At 39.2% G+C, this 25,574-nt stretch overlaps 1 protein-coding gene and 1 long non-coding RNA gene across 3 annotated transcripts in view; both read left to right on the forward strand.

Moving 5' to 3' along the window:
• Positions 1-1,462: 1,462 nt before the first annotated feature.
• On the forward strand, positions 1,463-17,659 carry LOC144291779 (uncharacterized). The gene is made up of 3 exons (XR_013359269.1): positions 1,463-1,718; positions 3,236-3,357; positions 17,293-17,659. It is a non-coding gene; the product is annotated as an uncharacterized LOC144291779 (long non-coding RNA).
• A 747-nt stretch (positions 17,660-18,406) lies between these two features.
• Positions 18,407-25,574, forward strand: part of HNMT (histamine N-methyltransferase) — a 51,504-nt gene continuing 44,336 nt past the window's right edge. Inside the window, exon 1 of one of the 2 annotated variants that reach the window (XM_077861549.1) lies at positions 18,407-18,795. In XM_077861549.1, the coding sequence (XP_077717675.1) occupies positions 18,659-18,795 (137 nt within the window). In that variant the 5' untranslated portion in view covers positions 18,407-18,658. The remainder of the gene's footprint in view (positions 18,796-25,574) is intronic. The other variant, XM_077861551.1, reaches the window with a different exon arrangement.

The raw sequence follows: 25,574 nt of genomic DNA on the forward strand, positions 1-25,574 counted from the left end.
CTATTCTTAACTCCCTCCCAACTTAAAAGCATATAATCAGCCACTCCTCATGACCCTAGTATGGGTCCTATCCCTGGGCTTTAATAAAACCACCCTTTTGGCACCAAAGACATCTCAAGACTTCTTTCTTGACCTGAAGAAATTTTGCTCCTGAACCCCAACATTTTCACATCATTTTGACATTCAAATGTCTGGCCTAAGTCTTCTCATCTGAACTCTGAGCTTTGGTGTAAACTTGGGGTTTTCTCTCCTCTCCCTTTACTTTCATTCTATGGGCTTTTCAAGGAGTACAGTCTTATTGGAACACTTTCATATCAGTTGCTCAGGCTGTAATCCCCTGGCCCATGGCTACACAGGGAGAAGGCCTACCTCTCCTAGCTGGAAGTTAGTTCGCTGGTCAGAATGGTAATCAGACCCAGAAACTTGGTGCCCTCTCTTTATTCCTGTCCTTATACAAAGTTGTCTGCCTTGGGCATGGGAGAGCCACCTAAGTCACCAGGACAGCTGCTAATCTTAAGGCTCCCATGTGAGGGTTCCTCCTCATAGGTCTAATGTGACCCCCTCCTCATCTCTGGTCTAGCCACTTCTGTCCACAAAACCTCCACTCAGAGCCAGCCGAAACCAATACCCAACTGAATCACAACCCAACTGGAAACTATTTCTGACAGAATTTAGCTGTAAAAAACTACATGTGTTGGAACGTCATTTAGACCATGATGAATTTCTATCTTTACTCTTTTCCGTCAATGTCCCCTACTAACTACTTAAATTACAAAATTGGGTTATTTCTCCTTATAAAACTTTCCTAATATTTTCCATAGGCTAAAAATGGTGGGTTCTTGGCAGCCTGACCTTTACAGCACCACAAGGCTAGTTAAAGGCCCAGCAAGGCAAGGCCTTCAGAATGCCCTTTAACCCACTGGAAATAATTCAGATTGCACAATTTAGGAAAGGGTTGATCTTCTGTCCCATGGCATGGCCTCAATGATCTACCATGTCTCTGCTGCAGGAAATATGCCAATGGACAGAGGTATCACAGGTCCAGGCCTTCGTAGCTCTAAATCAGGACCCGGACCTAAGGGCCTCTTGTGGAATGTGTTTGGTCACTAACGGGGCCAGTAAACTCTCTTCTGATATATCGGATGATAATTGTCTAAATAGGCCTCCTCCTCATAGAACTCATGTTGCTGGAGGAAACACAGGCCATTCCTAACAAAGGGGATGCTGACCCTCTCTTGCTGTTCCTCCTCCTAATAGATATCGGGGCTTCTTCCTCGTTCATTTCCTGGGTCAATGCCTACGATAATCGGAGCCAACTGTGGTTACTCAACCTTGGGATGGGGACGGGAAGGAATATTCCCAAGCAGCTGCCAAAACTCCTTTTGTTTTGGAAACGTTCCCTATCTTCGCTGGCATAGAGACTGCATATTTCAACTTGGTTGGAAAAAAGTGTGGTGTCTGCTCAACTGTCGGAGCTGACCAGCTTTAGAGCCAGGGATCCTCTTTCTCTATCTTCTGGCAGTACTTCACCTTTTCTGCCTCCTCCCCATCCTCTTGTTTCTGAACCACCTTGGGTGTGGCCTGTATAGCTGGTTCCTATACCAGCCTGAGTGCCTCTGGCTCCATAGATGCCTTCTCCTCCTAAGCTTGCTATAAAGGAACAAAGAGCTCCTTGGACTTACACTACCCACTCCGGATTTCCCCACCGGTGCCCCCAGGTAAACATTAACAATGGAGAACAAACTGATTGACTTATAAGTGGACCCAGGTGGAACACAACTCAGTATTTAAACTAATTTAAGTTTGTTGGTTTAATTAAGATAGACATGTCTTTGGAGTAATCAGCAGTAAATATGAAACTTTTATTCTACCAAGGTTTACTAAAGATCAAAAAAGCCTGCATTATCTTTGTTGCAGTTTGTTAACAAAAAGATGACTTAAAATGATGGTTAATTTTCTCTGTCTCAATTTCTTTGCATGAATTTTAAGAAGCTTTCAAAGCCTTTGGTAACCAGAAACTTTGAAGTTTTACTCGAATGATAGATTCAGATTGAATTTATTGGATGTCCTGGTCTTTTCCAAATAGGATGAAGTGCTAAAGTTTTGATTATAGAACAGAGGTTTGTGCTTTTGACTTCTTATTGCAAAGAAACTCAGGATAATTGGGCCTGTTGGAAAATAGGCTTAGTGCTTAAGTGATGCATAAAATTGCCATCTAAAGAATTCTGGTGTAACAGTTCATAATTGGTTATTACTTCGTTTTTACTGGAGATTAAGGTTCCTAAGAGTTAAGACTGATGGAAATAAGGGAAGCAACTCTGTATGTAGGAAAGTAGGAGATGTATGAGTAAGATGTAAGGAACAGGAATATATTTTTGCTGAAGGTAAAAAAGAGTAATTTTGTACTAAAATGAGACTGATTGTGTAGAGAGAAATGGCTTGAGACAAAATCTGAGTGCAAAAGAAAGTTGTAGAAGGTTTGTGAAGGGAAATCTTTGGAAAGATATTTTATGTGTGGTCAGGATGGACTAAGGTTAAAATGAATGCATTTTAAAATGCCCTGGTTATATAACTGGAATTTGCTTTCTCTCTATTAAAAAGAAAGTTTTCTTGGATTGCTGGTCTGCTCTTGATAAGAAAACAAAAATAAAGTTTTCTCTTTTCTTTGTCAGCCCAGAAAAACCAGTTTCTATGTTTTGTCTTTATCAGGTCTTTAATGATCTATAATCTTATCTAGGCATGTGCTTTAAAATATTCTAAGGTTTCAACAAACTTCCCTGAGATTTCAATCCTAAATGAGTTTTCTAACTAATTAGGCTTGTTTACTCGATAATTTACATTCTGGTATAAGGTCATCTGTCGATATCCTGATTATTGAAGTGCTACTTGTCATAAAAATAACAGAATTTCCTGTCAGCTACGTCATAATGAACTCTCAGATCATTAACAGTGTTTATTTCTGAGTTTTTGTCATTTATAACTGTTCTGATGCTCTTGCAAAATGTTGTTTCATCTTTAAGGAGATTCATAAAAAGGACTTTTAGGACAAATACAGGTATTTGGTATCTTTAAGATTCTAAAACTGAAATGAGTAAGGATTTCAGAACTAACAAGAAAGCTACATTCAAACTGAATAAGAATTAGTAGCATGGAATTAAGTGAACCAATGATGATGATTATAGTTTTGTGACTCTTGTTTGAAACACTACTGGTTCTCTCATGTTTGCTTTTCCAGATTAAGGAAACTTTCTCCTAAGATACCTATGACTTATAGAAATGTGATAAAATATTTCTTGAACAAATTGAAGCATTTAACTTTTCTCCCTACCTGAACCCTCTGAAATTCAGAAAGTCTCAGTAAGTATTCTTTCTTTCATGGCAATCATAGTTGTTTGCATAAATTCAAGAAGAATTTGTTCTTCTTATAACAGGACATCATTTAAAACATTGGTTATTTTACCAAGGCTTTGACTGGAATATCATATTTGAGAAAAATATCCATAGACTCAGATATGATCAGACAGCTCTAAATAATTGAGGTTGACTTTATAAAACATGGAGCCATAAAGTCCCTCAGAAATGTTGGCCTGATACTTTGCTTACAGAGTTCCCAGCAGCTTTTCCAGATAAGTAAAGAATGTCACTAGCTGGTAGGTTCAGGGACCTCAGGATACCTTGGGGACCTTGGGAAGATGAATTTACCCAAATCTGTAAGTATTACAGTTATGTTTCTGTCCTAGAAAGGCTACTAAAAGTTCAATCTAGATTCCTTATGAATAGTTCCAGCAAAGCAAATTTTGAAAAATCTATATGGTCAATTACTATTCTTGCTGAGCTTATGTAAGTAATTAAGCCAACTGTGTTGAGGATTGAACTTGTTTTACAAACAATTTAGTCTCCATTTGGCTATCACTGGAAATAAGGGTGATTCTAGGGAGAAAAATTATGTTTTATCACTGTATCTTTGAAGATGTTAAATTCTAGTTCTGGTTGACTTTGAATGTTTGTTTTTGCTTAAGCTAAACAACTTGAGGTAAACTTTAGAGAAATTGCCATAATAGCTCACATTTAGACAACCTTCATCCTTGTTATTCTGTGAGGATAATAACAGGATCCCATGGGCATATGACTATTTGAACAACTGGAAAAATGGGAGACTCCCCAAAAATTATATAACTAGCACCTTGAGCAATTCTTTTGGCTAAAATGACAAAATCACTCCTTAAAAGCCAGAGCCTACCCCACTCCGTGGGATTAACTATGGATTTGTGGAAGTAATGGACAGCCCCGCTTTCCTTATGATCATATTATTACACTTGAGGATGCCCATACACCCAGACAAATCTCGTTCCACTTGCCAGTGAGTCCTCATAATTAGGATATTGTTAAGGCTAAACATCAAAAGGAGAGGGCTTCTTGGTGGTTTTATCCTTTAACCATATTTGTCTCAGAATCTGCCTCTAATGATAAAAAGTTGCAAATAGAAGCCTTAGCCAAGCATACAGTGACCATCTTTAAGCTAGACAAGCAGTCACCCACAAATTCAAAAGGTGGTCCTCCAAAACCAAATGGCCCTTCACATCCTGACTGCAGCTCAAGGGGGAATCTTTGCTTTATTAAAACTGAGTGCTATGTATATATTCCAGATTACCACAAAAACATGCCAGGGTTATATGGATACCCAAAGGTAGGTGCTTTAAATAATCCCTCTCTTTCATTTAATGATTGGTTAAAATCATGGATCGGAGGAGGATTTTTGTCAACTATCAAAGGACTCTGATTGTGCTTCTTTTTCTTTTTGTTATTCTAATCATGTTTTGCTGTTTTCTCCTATGTCTCTTCAGCTGGTGCCCAGACTCTTTCACTGCCCTATCTTTAAGCCAACAGAAGATCCTTTCTACTCAGGGAAATTCATACATGTGGTCTCCTTTGGATTCAGCTGCCTCTGCCTTTCATAATTCCTATACATATAAGTCCCCAAGTGATCAATGGTGACCCGTAGGTAGGGAAATCTTTATGTCTCTATTCAGCAGGAAAAAGTTATAGAAGATGAGCCCTTCTACCCTCAGCAACCTTAAATATTTAGGGGTCAAAATTGTTCAGGGGGAATGATGTGGAGAAAGCTAAAAGGAAAAAAAATTCCTTTGCAGTCCATTGACAAATACTTGAGACAGGCAGAGTGATCTTCCTCAAGGAGCTTAGCTGCTTTGATATTAATACTTTGCTAAAAGCAAAAGGCAACCTCAGCTTGATATTATCCCAACCTTCAGGATCCTATAAAAAAAAAAATCTCCTTGGAAACTTCCTTTATCTCTACTCCTACCAAGATATATGTTAGCAATCATCCCTCAAGCAGATGGCCCATTGATATATATCTGAAGGGTCTCATGACTTAATGTCTTACTAGATATTAGTAAATGACCTTATCCTAACAACAGCTAGCCCCTCAAGGTCCTGTAGACCTTCCTTCCAAGTTCCTTAAAGACTATGCTTTCCCTAATCCAATCCCCGCAACCTCAGTGCAGCTCTTTCTGCCCAGGGGTCTGGTCCTCATGCTTTAATAAAACCACTCTATTTGCACCAAAGACACCTCAAGAATTCTTTCTTGACCATTTGCTCCCAAACCCCAACATTTTCACATTATTAGGATTTTGCTATTGTTTCTTCTTCTTTTTGATTATTTGTTTTTTGGTATAGCACATATAAGGCAATAAGAATAAAGAGAAATAAACAAAAAGCAGAATCATACCTACAAATACAGAAAACTAACTGATGATTGCCAAAAGGGAGGGGCATGGAAGTTGAAAAAATGAGTGAAGGGGAAGGGGAGATACAGGTTTCCAGTTATGGCAAGAAGAAGTCACAGGAATAAAAGGCACAGCAGAAGGAATATAGTCAATGATATTGTAGTAGTGTTGCAGGATTTCTTTTCCTTTGGTACTTGCAGTTATTGGTCACACCCCTTGGAAGAACAAAGAGGTAGACCAGATGACTAGTGGTGGACAGCAAAACAAAGTTTATTGAGGGATAGTACAAATCTCCTGAAAAGGGAGGAGGCCTGAGAGGGTTGCCGTTAGGTTTTCTAAGTCTAGGGGTTTTTATGGGAATGTTGGCCAGCTGCCTTATTCTGATTAACCCTCCATGCACCTATCACCCAATCAGGTTTTTGTTCTTATGCTCATCTACCTGTCATGTAGTTGTTCACATGGGAAAGGGTGGAGGGCTCCTTCTAGTGTGGTGTAGAGTAACAGGATGGGGTTGTTTTAGCGGTTGTTTCCTCTTAGGATGGGGACCCCTTGCCCCTGTCTGCCTTTCTTGCAACTATCCTCCATTAATAATGGTATATTAGGACAGATGGCAGCTACACTCATGGTGAACATAGCATAATGTATAAACTTGTCAAATCACTATGTTATACACCTAAAATTAATGTAACATTGTGTGTCAGCTATGTTCAAATTAAAAAGAAATTAAAGAGAATAAAGGAAACGTTTTGTTTTTTGACCTAGCATGGATGGATGACAGGAAGAATACCGAATTACTCTACTTTTTGTTTGTCTTGGAGTTCTCTGGCATGGAAAATAATCAAGTTGAAAAGGTACAGAGTAGTAAGAAGTAGTATGACATATTTTTTTACTTATTTAAATAGTTTACTTAAATTCAATTTGCCAACATATAGTATAACACCCAGTGCTCATCCCATCAAGTGCCCTCCTTGGTGCCCATCACCCAGTCATCCATCCTCCCACCCACCTCCCCTTCTGCAACACTTTGTTTCCCAGAGTTAGGAGTCTTTCATGGTTTGTATGATATAATTTTTTTAAGTGGTCCATGGAGTTAAAAAACATCTGGAATTTGAATCCAGATTCTTCTCTCGTGAGCTATGGTCTCGTACAACTTATTTGTTCTGAGTCTTGCTTGATAATATCAATTGTTCCACTCCCGGAGGATTGAGTATTATGAAATAATGTATGAAAGGCACTCTGTGCCATACTATGAAATAATGTATGAAAGCATAATATATGGTAGGTAATAGAGGACAGAAATCCCAAAGAAGAGGACATCTAAGAATTCTAATTAAGACAATCTTTCAAAGCCTGGAAGAATCACATCCCAATGTACTAAAATAATTTATAAGAGTAATTAATGATGTTATTGCCAGTAACCTTTGAGAAGTCATGGCAAATGATAGCTGTGTTAGATTGTTGTCCCAATTTTTAAGAAAGGAGAGAAGAGAGGATTCTTAAAATTTAGTAATTCTAACCAACCTGCTAGATGTTTTAATCCCCTGGACCTTCCAGATTCATTATGGATTATGAAATAGATATTCTATTTGAAATTTTAAAAGAAAGTTGTAATTGCTGAAGCAAGCATTTAGCCAAGTGCAAGTCTGCAAGTCATGCTGAAGGTAACCAGATTTTCCTTTTTTTGGAGGGGCTGAAAGACTAATCAGAGAAACGTCAAAATGCCATAGACATGGTGTATCTGCATTTCAACAGAGCATGTGACAAAGATTTTATGAACCTTTAATATGTTAATGTGCATTATGACTATTGGAGGAAATCTATTGACCGCCCCCCCCCCCTCTTTTTTTTTTGGTAAAGCAACTAGTAACATCTGAAAGAACTCTGGTTGAACAAAACATCATTGGGAAATATTTGTCTTGGCCTAACCTGGACAGTAACACTCTGTACTGGTTAGGCAACTTTTGGGATATTGGGTTTATTTTCAGACAACAATTTTTTTAAAGATTTTATTTATGCATGAGAGACACAGAGAGAGAGAGAGAGAGAGAGAGAGGCAGAGACACAGGCAGAGGGAGAAGCAGGCTCCATGCAGGGAGCCCGATGTGGGACTCGATCCTGGGACTCCAGGATCATGCCCTGAGCCAAAGGCAGGCGCTAAACCACTGAGCCACCCAGGGATCCCTGAGACAGCAATTTTTTTTAAAGAAATCCTAACAAACTAGTTTGTCCAAAGGAGGGATCTGGCATAATAGATTATATAAAGCTATATTGGAAAGGAAATAATTAGTAACTGTTATGTGTACTCACCAAATCATACCTTGAAATCTTAACCCCCGATGTTATGGTATTAGGAGGTGGGGGGCTTTGAAAAGTGATTAGGTCATGAGTATAGAGCCTTCATGAATAGGATCAGTGCTCTTAAAAAAGAGATTGCAAAGAGCGTTCTTGTCCCTTCTGACATGTGAAGAGGCGGTGAGAAAAGCACTAATTAAGAACCAAGAAATGGGCTCTCACCAGACTCCAGATCTGCCAGCGCTTAGATCTTGGACTTCCCAGCCTGCAGAATTCTGAGAAATCAATGCTTGCTGTTGAAGCCACTTGGTATATGGCATTGTTGTGATAGCAGTCCAAATACACTAAGAATTATGGAGCAATGAAAGATACCTCTGGGAGTAGGGCTGTCCTATGAGCCAATTTCAAAGTTTTCAATATGTGTTATATGGGGGAAGAAATTAGAATCATTCCATTTAGCTTAAGCAGCCAGAGACAGGAGTACCTTGTACAAGTTATAGGGAGGTGGATTTGGGCTGGAGATAGAGTTTGTGAGAGCACTGGTCTGGGCACCTGCCAGATGAGAATTACATGCCCAGTTCAGCCCCTTCCTTGCTAGGCAGCCTGCAGCAAAGGACCTAACCTCTTGGGAACTCCGTTTTCTCATCTGTCATAGAGGCAAGCCCACAGAGACACTGCAAAGGGAAAAGTCCTTTCCGGAGTTATAAAAGATCCACACAATTCCTGGCACATAATAAGAACTCAGTAAGTGGTATTACAGTTTTATTATTAACAGAGTTGCCCAGTAATGCAAAGGATGAAGAATATCTGATGGTGGAGAGTACCTCAATAGTGAAAATGATCAAGCACAATTTTAATCTTTTAAAACAACAAGCCTACTGTGGGCAGCACACATCAGAGAGAGTTGTGACTCAGTCCCTCTCTTTGTCTGCTAGCTATCGTACGGACTAGCAGGGACTAGCAGGGCAGATGGGCAAGTGTATTTTTTTCTTTGTATATTTTTTTTTTATTGGAGTTCAATTTTCCAACATACAGCATAACACCCAGTGCTCATCCCATCAAGTGCTTCCCTCAGTGCCTGTCACCCAGTCACCCCAGCCCCCCGCCCTCCTCCCCTTCCACCACCCCTTGTTCATTTCCCAGAGTTAGGAGTCTTTCATGTCTGTCACCCTTACTGATATTTCCCACTCATTCTCTCTCCTTTCCCCTATAATCACTTTCACTATTATATTCCCTGAAAGAATGAGACCATATAATGTTTGTCCTTCTCCGACTGACTTACTTCACTCGGCATTATACCCTCCAGTTCCATCCACGTTGAAGCAAATGGTGGGTATTTGTCGTTTCTAATGACTGAGTAATATTCCATTGTATACATAAACCACAGCTTCTTTATCCATTCATCTTTCGATGGACACCGAGGCTCCTTCCACAGTTTGGCTATCGTGGCCATTGCTGCTAGAAACATTGGGGTGCAGGTGTCCCAAAATTTCACTGCATCTGTATCTTTGGGGTAAATCCCCAGCAGTGCCATCGCTGGGTCATAGGGCAGATCTAGTTTTAACTCGTTGAGGAACCTCCACATGGTTTTCCAGAGTGGCTGCACCAGTTCACATTCCCACCAACAGTGCAAGAGGGTTCCCCTTTCTCCACATCCTCTCCAACATTTGTTGTTTCCTGTCTTGTTCATTTTCCCCATTCTCACTGGTGTGAGGTGGTATCTCATTGTGGTTTGATTTGTATTTCCCAGATGGCAAGGAATGCGGAGCATTTTCTCCTGTGCTTGTTGGGCATATCTATGTCTTCTTTGGTGAAATTTCTGTTCTTTTACCCATTTCATGATTGGATTGTTTGTTTCTTGGGTGTTGACTTTGGTAAGTTCTTTATAGATCTTGGATACTAGCCCTTGATCTGATTTTCATCTGCAAATATCTTCTCCCATTCTGTAGGTTGTCTTTTAGTTTTGTAGACTGTTTATTTTTCTGTGTAGAAGCTTTCTATCTTGATGAAGTCCCAATAGTTCATTTTTGCTTTTGTTTCCCTTGCCTTCATAGATAGATCTTGCAAGAAGTTGCTGTGGCCAAGTTCAAAAAGGGCGTTGTCTGTGTTCTCCTCTAGGATTTTGATGGATTCTTGTCTCACATTTAGATCTTTCATCCATTTTGAGTTTATCTTTGTGCAAGGTGTAAGAAAATGGTCTAGTTTCATTCTTCTGCACGTGGCTGCCCAATTTTCCCAGCACTATTTATTGAAGAGACTGTCCTTTTTCCAGTAGATAGACTGTCCTGCTTTGTCAAATATTAGTTGACCATACAGTTGAGGGCCCATTTCTGGGTTCTTTATTCTGTTCCATTGATCTATGTGTCTGCTTTTGTGCCAGTACCACACTGTCTTGATGACCACAGCTTTGTAGTACAACTTGAAATCCGGCATTGTGATGACCCCGGCTGTGGTTTTCTTTTTCAATATTCCTCTGGCTACTTGGGGTCTTTTCTTTCTTTCTTTTTTTTTTTTTTTTTTCTGATTCCACACAAATCTTAAGATTATTTGTTCTAACTCTCTAAATACCAAGACCATGGTATTTTGATTAACTGTAAATTGCCCTGGGTAGCACTGACATTTTCACAATATTAATTCTTCCAATCCATGACCATGGAATATTTTTCCATCTCTTTGTGTCTTCCTCAATTTCTTTCACAAGTGTTCTGTAGTTTTTAGGGTATAGATCCTTTACATCTTTGGTTAGGTTTATTCCTAGGTACCTTATGCTTTTGGGTGTAATTGTAAATGGGATTGACTCCTTAATTTCTCTTTCTTCAGTCTCATTGTTAGTGTATAGAAATGCCACTGATTTCTGGGCATTGATTTTGTATCCTGCCACACTGCCGAATTGCTGTATGAGTTCTGGCAATCTTGGGGTAGAGTCTTTTGGGTTTTCTATATACAGTATCATGTCATACTGTACATAGAAAGTATGTACATATCATGTATCTGCGAAAAGGGAGAGTTTGACTTCTTCCTTGCCAGTTTGAATGCCTTTTATTTCTTTCTGTTGCCTGATTGCTGAGGCTAAGACTTCTAGTACTATGTTGAATAGTAGTGGTGAGAGTGGACATCCCTGTCATTTTCCTGATCTTAGGGGAAAGGCTCCCAGTGTTTCCCCATTGAGAATATTTGCTGTGGGCCTTTTTTAGATGGCTTTTAAGATGCAGAGGAATGTTCCCTCTATCCCTACACTCTGAAGAGTTTTGAACAGGAATGGATGCTGTATTTTGTCAAATGCTTTCTCTCCATCTATTGAAAGGAGCATATGGTTCTTGTTTTTTCTCTTGTTGATATGATCTATCACATTGCTATATGAGTGTTGAACCAGCCTTGCATCCCAGGGATAAATCCCACTTGGTCATGGTGAATAATCTTCTTAATGTACTATTGGATCCTATTGGCTAGTATCTTGAGAATTTTTGCATCTGTGTTCATCAGGGATATTGTCTATAATTACCCTTTTTGGTGGGGTCTTTGTCTGGTTTTGGAATCAAGGTGATGCTGGCCTCATAGAACAAGTTTGGAAGTATTCCATCCGTTTCTATCTTTTGGAACAGCTTTACTAGAATAGGGATTGTTTCTTCTTTAAACGTTTGATAGAAATTCCCCTGGGAAGCCATCTGGCCCTGGACTTTTGTGTCTTGGGAGTTTTTGATGCCTGCTTCAATTCCCTCCCCAGATATTGCCTTGCTCAGGTTTTCTATTCCTTCATGTTCCAGTTTTGGTAATTTGTGGTTTTTCAGAAATGCGTCCATTTCTTCTAGATTGTCTAATTTATTGGTATATAGCTGCTCATATATGGTTCTAAAATCATTCATATTTCCTTAGTATTGGTTGTGATCTCTCCTTTTTCATTCGTGATTTTATTGAGTCTTTTTTCTTTTTAATAAGGCTGGCTAGTGGTTTATCTATTTTATTAATTTTTCAAAGAACCAATTCCTGGTTTTGTTGATCTGTTCTATAGTTTTTCTGGTCTCTATTTCATTGAGTTCTGCTTGAATCTGTATTAACTCTCTTCTGATGGGTGTAGGTTTTATTTGCTACTCTTTCTCCAGTTACTTTAGGTGCAAGGTTAGCTTGTGTATGTGAGTTTTTTCCAACTTTTTGAGGGATGCTTGTATTGCAGTGTATTTCCCTCTTAGGATTGCTTTTGCCGTATCCCAAATATTTTGAATGGTTATATCTTCATTTTCATTAGTTTCCATGAATCTTTTAAATTCTTCTCTAATTTCCTGATTGACCCATTCATCTTTTAGCAGGATGCTCTTTAACCTCCACGTGTTTGAGTTTCCTCCGAATTTCTTCTTGTGATTGAGTTCTAGTTTCAAAGCATTGTGATCTAAAAATACACAGAGGACAATCCCAATCTTTTGGTATCGGTTGAGACCTGATTTGTGACCCAGTATGTGGTCTATTCTGGAGAAAGTTCCATGTGCACTTGAGAAGAATGTGTATTCAGTTGCATTTGGATGTAAAGTTCTGTAAATATCTGTGAAATCCATCTGGTCCAGTGTATCATTTAAAGCTCTTGTTTCTTTGGAGATGTTGTGCTTAGAAGATATGTCATTTGCAGAAAATGCCGGGTTGAAGTCTCCCAGTATTAATGTATTATTATCTAAGTATGTCTTTACTTTGGTTATTGACTGATATATTTGGCAGCTACCACATTAGGGGCGTAAATATTCATGATTGTCAGATCCTTTTGTTGGATAGACCCTTTAAGTATGATATAGTGTCCTCTTCATCTCTTACTACAGTCTTTGGGATAAACTTTAATTTATCTGATATGAGGATTGCTACCCCTCCTTTCTTTTGAGGACCGTTTGAATGGTAAATGGTTCCTCAACCTTTCATTTTCAGGCTGTAGGTGTCCTTAGGTCTCAAATGAGTCTCTTGTAGACAGCAAATAGATGGGTCTTGCTTTTTTATCTAGTCAGAAACCCTGTGTCTTTTGATGGGATCATTTAGCTCATTCACATTTAGAGTTACTATCGAAAGATAAGAATTTAGTGTCATTGTAGTACCTATTCAGTCCCCATTTTTGTGGATTATTTTTTGTATATCCTCTTTCCTTTACAGAGTCCCTCTTAATATTTCTTGCAGAGGGATCCCTGGGTGGCGCAGCGGTTTGGCACCTGCCTTTGGCCCAGGGCACGATCCTGGAGACCCGGGATCGAATCCCACGTCTGGCTCCTGGTGCATGGAGCCTGCTTCTCCCTCTGCCTGTGTCTCTGCCTCTCTCTCTCTCTCTCTCTGTGACTGTCATAAATTAAAAAAAAATATTTCTTGCAGAGCTTGTTCGGTGGCCACATATTCTTTCAGTCTCTGCCTATCTTGGAAGCTCTTTATCTCTCCTTCTATTCTGAATGAGAGCCTTGCTGGATAAAGTATTCTTGGCTGCATGTTCTTCTCATTTAGCATCCTGAATATATCCTGCCAGCCCTTTCTGGCCTGCCAGGTCTCTGTGGAGAGGTCTGCTGTTAATCTAATATTTTGCTCCATATAAGTTAGGGATCTCTTGTCTCTTGCTGCTTTAGTGATTTTTCTCTTTATCTTTGGAATTTGCAAGTTTCACTATTAAATGTCGAGGTATTGAATGTTTTTTATTGATTTTTGGGGGCTCCTCTCTATCTCCTGGATCTGAATGCCTGTTTCCTTCCCCCAAATTAGCGAAGTTCTCAGCTATCATTTGTTCAAATATGCTTTCTGGCCCTCTGGCCTTCACAGTGCCCTCTGGAACCCCAATTATACATAGATTGTTTTCCTTCTGAGGCTGTTATTTATTTCCCTTAACCTTTCTTCGTGGTCTTTTCATTGTTTTTCTTTTTAACTCAGCTTCCTTCCTTGCCATCAACTTATTTTCTATGTCACTCACTCTTTCTTCTCCCTCATTAACCCTCATCATTAGGACCTCCAGTTTGGATTGCATCTCATTTATTTGATTTTTAATTTCAGCCTAATTAGATCTAAATTCTGCAGTCATGAAGTGTCTTGATTCCTTTATGCTTTCTTCTAGAGCCACCAATAGCTTTATAATTGTGCTTCTGCATTGGCTTTCTGATATAGAATTGTAATCCAAATTCTGTAACTCTGTGGCAGACAGTACTGTTTCTGATTCTTTGTTTTGTGGTGAGTTCTTCTTTCTAGTCATTTTGCTCAGTGCAGAGTGGCTGTATGAGTGGGCTGAGTCAAGAATATCAACCACGACCTAAGTAAATTTCACCCTAGATGATTCTGCCGAGGTCAGAGACCAGAAATTGAAAACAAAGATCAGAGCAAAATAAAACAAAAGGTCCACTAAAGTGAAAGCCACATTTTAAAACAAAGTAGTAAAAAATAAAAGGCCAAGAATCCTAAAGTATAAGATAAAAAGAAAAAGAAAAAGGAGAAGTATAAAAGTGGGGGGGGGGGGGTTACTGGGAGATGATGGTGGTGGTGATAATGTTGTAGTGGAGGGAGAATGTAGTCTACCTGAGGGGTCCTAGAGAGTGATCCTCTTGGTTCTGGGTTATTAAGTTCTGTATGTTAGAAGATGCTCAGTCCCAAATTTATATAAACCAGAAATACTTGTAGAGGACCCCAGGATTGACCACCAAAACATAAATGAGATAAAAGAGGGGGACAGAATGGGAATGAGGAATCTCACAGAATGAACCAGGATGGCATAGTAGTTGGTTCTGAGTGCATGCTGGTCATGGTTTATAAGAATTTAACTTCTGCCATTATAGAACAAAATGAGGCAGAGAAAACAAAAAACACAAAACAAACAAACAAACAAAAAAAACCCCATATCTTATATATCTCCCAAAATTGAGTATGTGGAAGGGAATCTAGAAGTGGAAAATATATCTAAGACTTGTAGTTGTAGAAATATGAAAGTCAAAAAGGAAGAAACTTAAAAATGAAGAGGTGGTAAATTATTGTAGTTAAGGTTGGAAAAGAGAAAAAAACCTGGAAATTTACAGTCTGATATAAAAACGCTTTGTACTGGAAAAAGGAAGAAAAAAAAAAAAGGAGGAGTATCCTCTGGTTCTATATATTCTAAGTCCATGGACTTCCCCTGGAGCTTCCCAGCCTGCTGGGTCCGGGGCTCGCCCTTCCCCCGTCCTTCCAGCTGGTCTCCCGGGGGCAGGGCCTGCGGTGCTGTCTCAGGTGTGCGCCCCTGGGGGATGCCCCGCCCCCGCCAGGTGCCCCCCAAGGCCCGCGTCCCTCTGGGATCGCTCCCGGGAGCCCCCGAAGGCAGCAGGGCGCAGCCCCCTCCCCGGGGCCCCGCCCGACCCCCGGCTTCCCCCGAGGCCCCGGGTGCGCTCCAGCCCTGCCCCGAGATGGGCCGCGGTGGGGGTGCGCTCTCCCCCGGCTCCCTCCTCTGCTCGTGACCCCGGGACCTGGGGGTCCCCCGCCCTCCTGCCGGCCTGCCCGACCCCCTGCCGACGCCCTGAGGCCTTTCCCTCCGGGGAGAGGAGGACGCTTCCCGGGGGCTGGGGCTGCCTGTCCCCAGGCTCTCCCCGGCCCCTTAGCCCAGCTCCCCTCGGGGCCCTCCCTCTCTTGTGTCTTTTTTTTTTTCCCCACCTTGCTGCCTTGTTAGAAGCAAAAACCCTTCCCTCTGGAGCATTCCAGCTGTGCTCTCTTTACATCTCAGGTAGAGTTCAAGGTTTTTAGGATGGTTTGAAAGTTATCCAGGTGGCAGCTCAGCGGTTTAGCGCCGCCTTCAGCCCGGGGCGTGATCCTGGAGACCCGGGATCGAGTTCCGCATCGGGTTCCCGCATGGAGCCTGCTTCTCCTTCTGCCCCTCTCTCTCTCTTTATCTCTCTCTCATGAATAAATAAATAAAATCTTAAAAAGAAAGAAAGAAAGAAAGAAAGAAAGAAAGAAAGAAAGAAAGAAAGAAAGAAAGAAAGAAGAGAAAGAAAGAAAGAAAGAAAGAAAGAAGAAGAAGAAGAAAGAAAGAAAGAAAGAGAAAGAAAGAAAGAAAGAAAGAAAGAAAGAAAGAAAGAAAGAAAGAAAGAAAGAAAGAAAGAGAAAAAGAAAGAAAGAAAGTTATCCAGGTAAGTTGGTGGGGCCAGGTGAGCTGAGGACCCCCACTCCTCCACCGTCTTACCCTCCTCTCCTGTGATGGGGCAAGTGTATTAACAAACCGTAACTCAAGGACAAATGCCATCAATGCTGTAAGAGCCTCAGAAAGTAAGAGCACAAATGCTAAACCTTTTGAGGGAAATATGGAAGGCTTCATGGTTTTCAGTGGGGCGGGAGAGAAGCAGAGCATCACTCCCGGGGGGACTACCACGTGGAGAAGCTGTAGGCAGGAAAGCACAGGGATATATCCAGAGAAGCAGCGCAGTTGGAAGGGATGCACTGCCCAGACTTAACGGACAATGAAACCGAAGTCTGGATGATATGGGGTAGGAGAGTCAGAGAATGAGTCTTGGGTTTAACCTGGGGAGGGATAGGACACATCTGAAGGGAGAGGAGTGACTTCATCATTACCGTGCTTTGGAAAACTGAATCTGGTGGTGGCAATACAATTGGCTCTCCTAAAACAGGAAGGCCAGTATGAATATAGCTTAGAAGGCATAAATAAATAAATAAATAAATAAATAAATAAATAAATAAATAAATAAATAAATAAATAAAAGGTTTTAAAGGAGAAGTTCAAGTAGGATAAAGAGGCATGAGAACACGGAGGAAATCCCTAATGAGACATAAATGAAGAGTGGCCTGTTAGGGAAGATTTGACAACGGAGCATGTGCTGGTCTCACGTGAGAGTGAGTTTTAGTTAAGTAGGTTTTAGTAGGAACTTTTGAAGAGCAGGTCAATGCCATTTCTTCACACAGTTACCCTTACTAAATGGATGACGGCGGATGAATACATGAATGATTTGGCTTGAGTTCTAAAGGGAAGAGCGGGAGATGGTAATGAAGAACCAGAAGCTTGTGAGAGTCAGTTTGAGAAGACAAGGCTGGTTGGATAGACACAGGAGTTAAGGAGCATGTGTCTGTCTGTCTGTCGGTCTAGGAGCTGAGTTAGGACCAAATCCAGCCCAGCACCTTGTTTTTGTGCAGCCCCTGCGCTAAGAATAATTGTTACATCTTTCGATGACTGGAGAATATCCAAAGATTAACATTTCATGACCTGTGAAAATGAAATGAAACTCAATTTTCAGTGTCTGTAAATAAAACTGATAACCTTTTTATTATTTTCTTATTACAGAGGGAACCAGCCTGCCCATTATAGGAGCGGTAACAACGTGCTAAGCATCACATCAATGTTATCTACGGAATTCTCACTACAACCCTATGAGATTTAATTCATTGTTGCCATTTTACTGATGAGCAAAAAGAAGGTCATGTTTCAGCCAAGGTCACACAGTGTCACACTTACACCCACATCAGTCTGCTTTGCCAGATTTCCCACATTCTCCTATGGTAAAAGCACAGATCTTAAGAGTAGTGGGATCATGATGTATTTAAAAAAGAGGATTTGGGAGTATGTTGAATGTTTGGAGGGCAGTTTGGGAACTGAATCAGCGGAAGGGAATGGCTTGGGCAGACACACCTCTAAGAGACGTGTATGAATAACTCACTAATTCTTATAACCCTTCCAGGAGTTGGATACGGTTATTAACACCCTATGCAAAAAACAAAAACAAAAAACAAAACAAAACAAAACACCCTATGCTGGAGGAGTGGTCTTGTTTAACACCAATTCCCAGGTAAAAAGGTCCAGCAGGTGGATATTCTAACATTTTGGGTCTTTGACAGGTGACAACACTAGGCCACCTCAGGCTCATCCAACCCTAAGTATCTAAGATCCCTCGTTCGGAAGCAATTAGGGATGATTGCTACAGATTTGGCTTTTACCCTTTCTCCTGCATTTGTGCCTTAATATGCTAAAGAGACTTCCTGAATCACAACAAACCAATCAGCATTTGAAGAGATGCAGTGGATGAGTGTAAAGTTCAGGTAGAGAAGGGTGAAGGCAAGGAATTCTGTAGGAAGCCTGGAGGCAGAGGACAGTCTAAAGGTTTCTGCAGGGGTAGACTTCTGACAGTGGTTTGCAGCCTTTTACATGGGTGTTTATCCCCGTGATTGTCCCCTTCGGCTCTTAAAGCAGCCACTGTCCCACATGGAATTTACTTCTGGCTGCTGCTGACAAAACAGGAAGTGATCAGAATCCAATCTGCTTTTTTCGGCTTTCTGAACTTCAGGCGTTTAAAAAACAAGTTTTTAGCAGTGGATTTACGGCTTTACTTTTCCACCTCTGGTTCTTACAAAACACCGTAGGGGTTAAAGTAGCAGCGCAAAGTCCTGTACAAATGACTGACGTAATAATGAGATTTGCACACCAGCCTTGAGTGACTGATAAATTCAAAGCAGGGTTTTTGTTTCTTGTCTTTCTTTCTTTCTTTCTTTCTTTCTTTCTTTCTTTCTTTCTTTCTTTCTTTCTTTCTGTGTGTGCAAGGGGAGAGAGGATAGGATTGGTGGCAGTCAGGAGAAAAAAAAAATAGGGAACTGGGAAGAAAAGGAGGGGAAGTTAAAACTTCCTTCCTTCTCTGTCTTCCATCAGAAAACCAAACATGGCATCTTCCATGAGGAGCTTGTTTTCTGACCACAACAGATACGTTGAATCTTTCCGGAGGTTTCTCAACAGTTCCACGGAACACCAGTGCATGCAGGAATTCGTGGACAAGAAGCTGCCAGGCATAACAGCAAGGTAACAAAAAAGGACGTTTTTGTCCAAGAGACAAGCCTCCGGCCGCTTGTGCTCAGTGATAGATGGGGGAGCCCAACCCTGCAGGCTGGGCCCCGGCTAAGGAGCTTCAGACAGCAGCGCCCCCCCCCCCCGCCCCCTGCTCGCCCCCCTGCTCGCCCCCCTGCGCCCCTTCTCCCGGGTGCTTTAGTGAGACGCCAGCTTCCCACGTTCAAAGGCTCAGATTCGTGCAGCGTTTCCAGCTGCGCGGAGATAAGCGTTAACCATTTGAAGGCACACATCCATGTTCATTTGGGAAAAGATACCAATCTTTGAGCTCAGATTTTTCAGCCCTCCAGATTGTACGCCTCAAAAAAGTCCCAAACGCGGAGTCTAGTCGCCTTGTCATTAGAATAAAATATAAATAAGTGCCAACTACTGTTTGTTCCTGAGGATTGAGGGGTGGGTGCTTATCAGTTTTCCTAATATCCATCTAAATTCATTTCCTTATCCATCCTTATAGTTATCGCTTTCAAAAAAAAAAAAATAGTCTTTTCCTTTCAACTTAATATTAGCAATGTGGTTCTTTAAAAAAAAAAAAAGCAGCATTTTCCCATTATCAGTGAAACTCACTAGTTCCTATCCTTCTTGCAGACTTTTTTTTTTTTTTTTTTTTGGTGATTAATGTGTTCAATTTGTGCCAGAGCTGATAAGCATTATGAGAGTAAAAGATTCCACATGCTAAAGATAATCAAATCACCTATCTAGGGGTGGATTGCTGTAACCTACTCTGCTTCAGGAAATAATGATAGAAAACTGGGAAGAAATGACTGACTGTGGATCCAATTTACAACAGCAAAGAAAACTGATATTTTATCTTTTGCTGGATTTCTCTATTGTAGGCCTGAAATTCTTTCACCAGTACAGTACCTCTGACTGATGAAAGCAGGCATTGTTGGATGTGTATGGAATTCTATTTCCTTTTCTATTTTTCATGGTTAGTTTCTTAATTTTTTAAAAATAGAGTGTTATATAATTTATTAATAATTAGTAAGTAATGAAACAATGATGCCAAAAATCAAAGCATACAGCAAATATAGATAACTTCTTATCTAGGAACTAGTAATTTACTTCTTTGGGTCTTTTGCAGTATTAAAGGTCTGTGTTCATGTCTGTAGCTTATCCAGACCCTTGGTTTTCTTCAGTCATCAGTGGTTCGAAGAGGCATCATGGATGCATATAACATAATGAATGATGACCCCTCCTTCATGGTGTACACAATCTGGTTGGAAATATCAATTGTAGAATTTGTGAAAGACTGAAGAACTTTCAAAGGAATAACCAAATTTGCATTGCTCTGCAAATGCCCTGGGCTCCTAGCCCAATTCAATCCCATCACTGACTCCTACTCTTTAGAAGCAACCAGTTTTAACATTCTGAAATATTTTGGTTGCTTCTTATGAAATTTTCTTTCCTAATTCTAAATAACATGTTATTCTTCTCTTTCTTAATTTACTGTATTAAAATAGCTAAATAAGCATGTACATTTCTTCCCCTATCATGTCAGCGTATTTATGTCAAAATTTTGGGTTCAATAATTTGAATGTTTTTATCATTTTGCCTGTGTACATAATATACATAATTGAATGATGTGTTATATGCTACATTCACATTTCCTTTCTGGTACTTTTTGTTTTTCCTAGAGTTAACTATTGTTTTGATTTTAGTTTCTTTTCTTAGTTTTCCTTATACCTATCACTACTTGTGCCCCAATCAGAAGTATTAATCTCCTCTCAACATAGTCCAACAGATCAAGTCATCTGTCAATTTCTTCCCATGGGTACATCTTTTCTGGAGCTCTCTGTCCATCTTTTCTAGTCTGCGGTGATTTGTTGGTGGTCTGCTACACAATTATTATTATTATTATTATTATTATTATTATTATTATTTTTTTTTGCTATACAATTATTGATAAGAGAATTTATTTCAACTTCTAGAAATTCTCTTCCCTCTCTGCAGTATTGGATTCCCTGATTCTGGATCTCATGTTATTGCTTTCTCGGTTTCTTTAGACTTTTCTTCCTCTTCTTCTTTTGTCTTTCCTCTCTTTCTTCTACTTCTACTTCTCCTTCTTCTTTTTATTCTCCTTCCCCTTAACGGACTCCCCAGGAGGGACACCTGCATGGCTCAGCACTTGAGCATCTGCCTTTGGCTCAGGGTGTGATTCTGGGATGGGACCCCAGGATGGAGTCCCAGGATTGAATCCTGTGTCGGGCTCCCCATGGGGAGCCTGCTTCTCTCCCTGCCTATGTCCCTGCCCTTCTCTCTGTGTCTCTCATGAATAAATAAATAAAAAATATTTTTAAAAGAGCTTCCCAAGAAAGAGTGCATGAAAAGTAAACTTTTTTGAGATTTTGCATGTTTAAGAGTGCCTTCAATCTATGCTCATTTTTATTAGGTAGTAATTTCTATCCTGAAATGATATCAGAAATTTAAAGGTATTTTTCCATTGTCTTTTAGCAATTAGAGTTTCTAAGAAATCCCTTGTCCTTCAAATTGCTCATGTTTCATTTGTGATCTTTTTTGTTTGTTTGTTTTTGTGGTTTTGTTTTTGCTTTCCCTACTTAGAAGCTTTAAGGATGTTCTATCTAGTATTCTGAAATTTAAGATGAATTGTGATAAGGGACTTTTTCACATATTTTTGTGTGTAGTCCCCTGGGCCATTTCAATCAAGATTCAGACCTTTCAGTTCAGGAAAACTTTGGTACTATTTTATCATCCCTTCCTTCTGTTTTTCTCTTTCTGGAATTTCTATTCATCAAACACCAGACCTTTCGAATTAATTCTCTAATTTTCATATATATCTAAGTTCTACAATTTTATCTTATGGCCTTTATATTATTTTTTTACTATTATATTTTTAATTTTTAGGATTTTTTATAGCATCTTGTTCATCTTTCACAGATGTAATATCTTTTTTATCTATTATAAAATTTTCCTCTGCTTTCTGCATGTTTCTTCTGAGTGTTCTTTTTCTGTTTCTTTTGGTCTTTCTCAGGTTAGGAGAGCACCCTAGCTACCTGGTATGATTTGATTGTTCATCCAATCAATAATGAAACACAAAAAAGGTGTTCAGATCCTCTTTGTGTATATAAGTGAAGGTTATTGAGTGTGTGAGTCACTGTAGCAATTGGATGTGGGTTTAGCTGTTTGTTAGGAGATTCTCAGATGTCAAAATTAGAAGTTTATGCACCAAGATGGTTTGTTTCCCTGGGGGAAAAAATCCCCATCTGGAAGTGAAGAGTGGGATGGAGAGAGTTCCAGTATATAGCCATACATAATAAAGTTTGTTGTTATATGTAACACATTTAGATCATTGACTAGAAAATAGTAAATTTTCAATAATTCTTAATCATAATATATGAAATGGGATCATAACAGTGTCTAATTCATAGAAGAATTGTGAAGATTCAAAGAGTCAAATCACTTAGCTGTGGCTGACATAATAATAATTGCTAACATATGTTGAGTGCTTGTCATATGCAGACACATTTCTAAGAGATATACATGAATTAAATAATTTGATCCCCACAACTCCTCCTTAAACTAGATACTATTATTACAATTCTATCTAGTAGGTGATATTATTATCCTATTTCATAGGTAATAAAGATGCAGAGAAATTAAATAACTTGCTTAAGGTAATATATTGGTAGGCTGGGATTTCAATCTTGGTGCTGCGCTCCATAGCTTCACTATGCTATCTACAAATATAAAAGCAGTTTTAAGAATTAACCAAGAGCATAGATAGGGATGGGTGTATGATTATGAGTGGGAAGAAAATTAGAACTAAGAAAGGCAACTCAACTCATTTATATGTTTCCTTGACTCTATCCTTTCCAGTTTCTGTAAGAACTTAGCTTCTATCTCTGTCTTTGTTCTGCTACTCTGTACAGGCTTTTTCATTTCAAAAGGAAAAAAAAAAAAAGCTAAAATTCAAATAAACAAACACCACTCTTTCAGTTCCTGTTTCTGCTTTCCCTTCTCTTTCATTCTATTCCAACAATCTCTAGATCTTCTTCCTCTTTATTCAGTTTTAATCCCCCTGCCATCTGACTTCTGCACTCAGCTATCCTTTAAAACTATTATCAAACATATTCATATTCAAATTCAATGAAGATGATTCCTCCTTTATTTTTTGGTAGTACACTCTGCTACTAATGGCTTTCTCTTTCTCTAATTCTGTCTCTCTGAGCTCTGCTGTTTTCCTCTTTGTCCCCTTTGCGTGTTCCTCATAATCCAGTGACTTTTAAAACTTGGCATTGCATCATCTTCCCACTGCTCATCTAACTCTTTGCAATATGCTTGGGTGATAGAATCTAGTCTCCTAGTTTTGATCATAACTTTATGATACTAATTCTCCAGAATACATAATTGACCCTGATCTATCTCCCACTCAACTTAAATCTTGCATATCCAAATGTCTGTAGAATTCAGATTTATTTAAAAAAAAAAGACAAAACAAAACACACCCTGACAAAACACACACCTGCCATCAAAGTATATTATCCAGCTTCCTTTTTCTCTCCATACTTTATGCAGTCATCGAAATTGGAAGTTAGTCACTCATTGTGCACTCCTTTTTCTAATACTCTCCCCCCCTTTATTAACATCAATCAGAAGCAAATCCTACTGTTACCTCCCAGTCCATCAATCCCATTCCATTTCTAGTGCTAGAACCATAATACTGGGCTCTATTTTTTTAATATTTTGATAAATTTGATATACAATATAGTTTCAGGTGTAAAACATAGTGATTCCACAATCATACACACTACAAAATGCTCACCACAATAAGTGTAGTTATTGTTTTATCACCATACAATATTACAGCATTATTCGCTATATTCCTTATCTTGTATATACATCCCCATAGCTTATTTATTTTATAACTGGATGTTTGTACCCTTTAAACTCCTATGCTTATTTCACCCATTGCCTCACCCTCCTCCCTCTGGCAGCCACCAGTTTTCTGTATTTATGAATCTGTCTCTGTTTTTGTTGTTGTTGATGATAGTTTTGTTTTTTAGATCTGACATATTTGTGAAATCATATGGCATTTATCTTACTCTGTCTGACTTATTTCACTTAAAATAATGTTCTCTAACTCCATCCATGTTGTCACAAGTGGCAAGATCTCATTTTTTTTGTGAGAGTAATATTCCATTGTGTATGTATATCACATCTTTCTCCATTCATCCATTCACACTTAGGTTGCTTCTATATCTTGCTATCATAAATAATGGTTCAATAAACATAGGGGAGCATGTATCTTTTTTGGGGGGGGCATGTATCTTTTTGTTTAAGCATATATCTTATGTTCTTATTCTCTTTGGGTAAATATTCAAAAGTGGAATTGCTGGATTGTGTGGTATTTCCATTCTTAATTTTTTAGGAACCTGTTTTCCATACTGTTTCCACTGTTTTCCATATGGGCTGCACCAATTTACATTCTCACCAAAAGTACACCAGAGACCCCCTTTCTCTGCACCATCACCAACACTTGCTATTTTTTATCTTCTTAATACTACCCATCATGACTGGTGTGAAGTAATATCTCATTGTGGTTTTCATTTGCATTGTCCATTTAGTGATGTTGACTATCTTTTCATGTGTCTGTTGGTCATCTGTATGTTCTCTTGGGGAAAATGTCTATTCAGGTCCTCTGCCCATTTTTAATTGGATTTTATTTTCTTTTTTACTGTGTGTGTGTGTGTGTGTTGAGTTGAGTTGCAGGAGTTCTTTATACATCTTAGATGTTAACCCTTTATTGGATATATCATTTGCACATATCTATTCCCATTTATTAGGTTGTCTTTTGTTTTGTTGTGGTTTCCTTTGCCATGAAAAAGCCTTTTAGTTTCATGTAGTCTCAGCTGTTTATTTTTGTCTTTGTTTCCCTTGCTTGAGGAGACAGATCCAAAAATATCTTGCTAAGGCTCATGTCCAAGAGTTTATTATCTATGTTTGCTTTTAGGATTTTTATGGTTTCCTGTCTCACATTCAGGTCTTATTTATGGTTTGAGAATGTGGGCCAGTTTCATTCTTTTGCATGTAGTTATCCAGTTTTGCCAGCACCATTTATTGAAGAGACTGTCTTTTTCTCATTTTGTATTCTTTTTTTTTTTTTTTTTTTGGCTTGTTTTAAGATTTGTTTTCGAGAGAGAGAGCATGAGCAAGTAGAGAGAGGGGCAGAGGGAGAGAATATTTCAAGCAGGCTCTTTGCTGACAGTGGAACCCAACATGGGGCTCAATATCACAACCCATGAGATTATGACCAAAGCTGAAACCAAGAGTCAAATGCTTAACTGTAAGCCACCTGGCACCCCCTCATTAAATATTCTTGACTCCTTTGTCATAGATTAATTGACAGTATAAGCTTGGGTTTATTTTGGGGCTTACTATTCTGTTCATTGATCTATGTGTCTGTTTTTGTGCCAGTACCTTACATTTTTGATTACTCCCACTTTGTAATATAGTTTGAAATCTGGGATTGAGATAACTCTAGCTTTGTTCTTTTTGTCTCAAGATTGCTTGGGCTATTTGAAGTCTTTTGTGTTTCCATAAAAGATTTTAGGATAATTTGTTCTAGTTCTGTGACAAACACTATTGGTATTTTGATATAAATTAATTAAATCTATTGATTGCTTTGGGTTGTATGGAAATTTTAACAGTATTAATTCTTCCAATTCATAAGCATGATATAGATTTTCATTTATTTTTGTTCCTTTAATTTCTTTCAT

This window comes from Canis aureus, chromosome 20 (genome assembly GCF_053574225.1).
Source record: "Canis aureus isolate CA01 chromosome 20, VMU_Caureus_v.1.0, whole genome shotgun sequence".
Taxonomy (NCBI): Eukaryota; Metazoa; Chordata; class Mammalia; order Carnivora; family Canidae; genus Canis; species Canis aureus.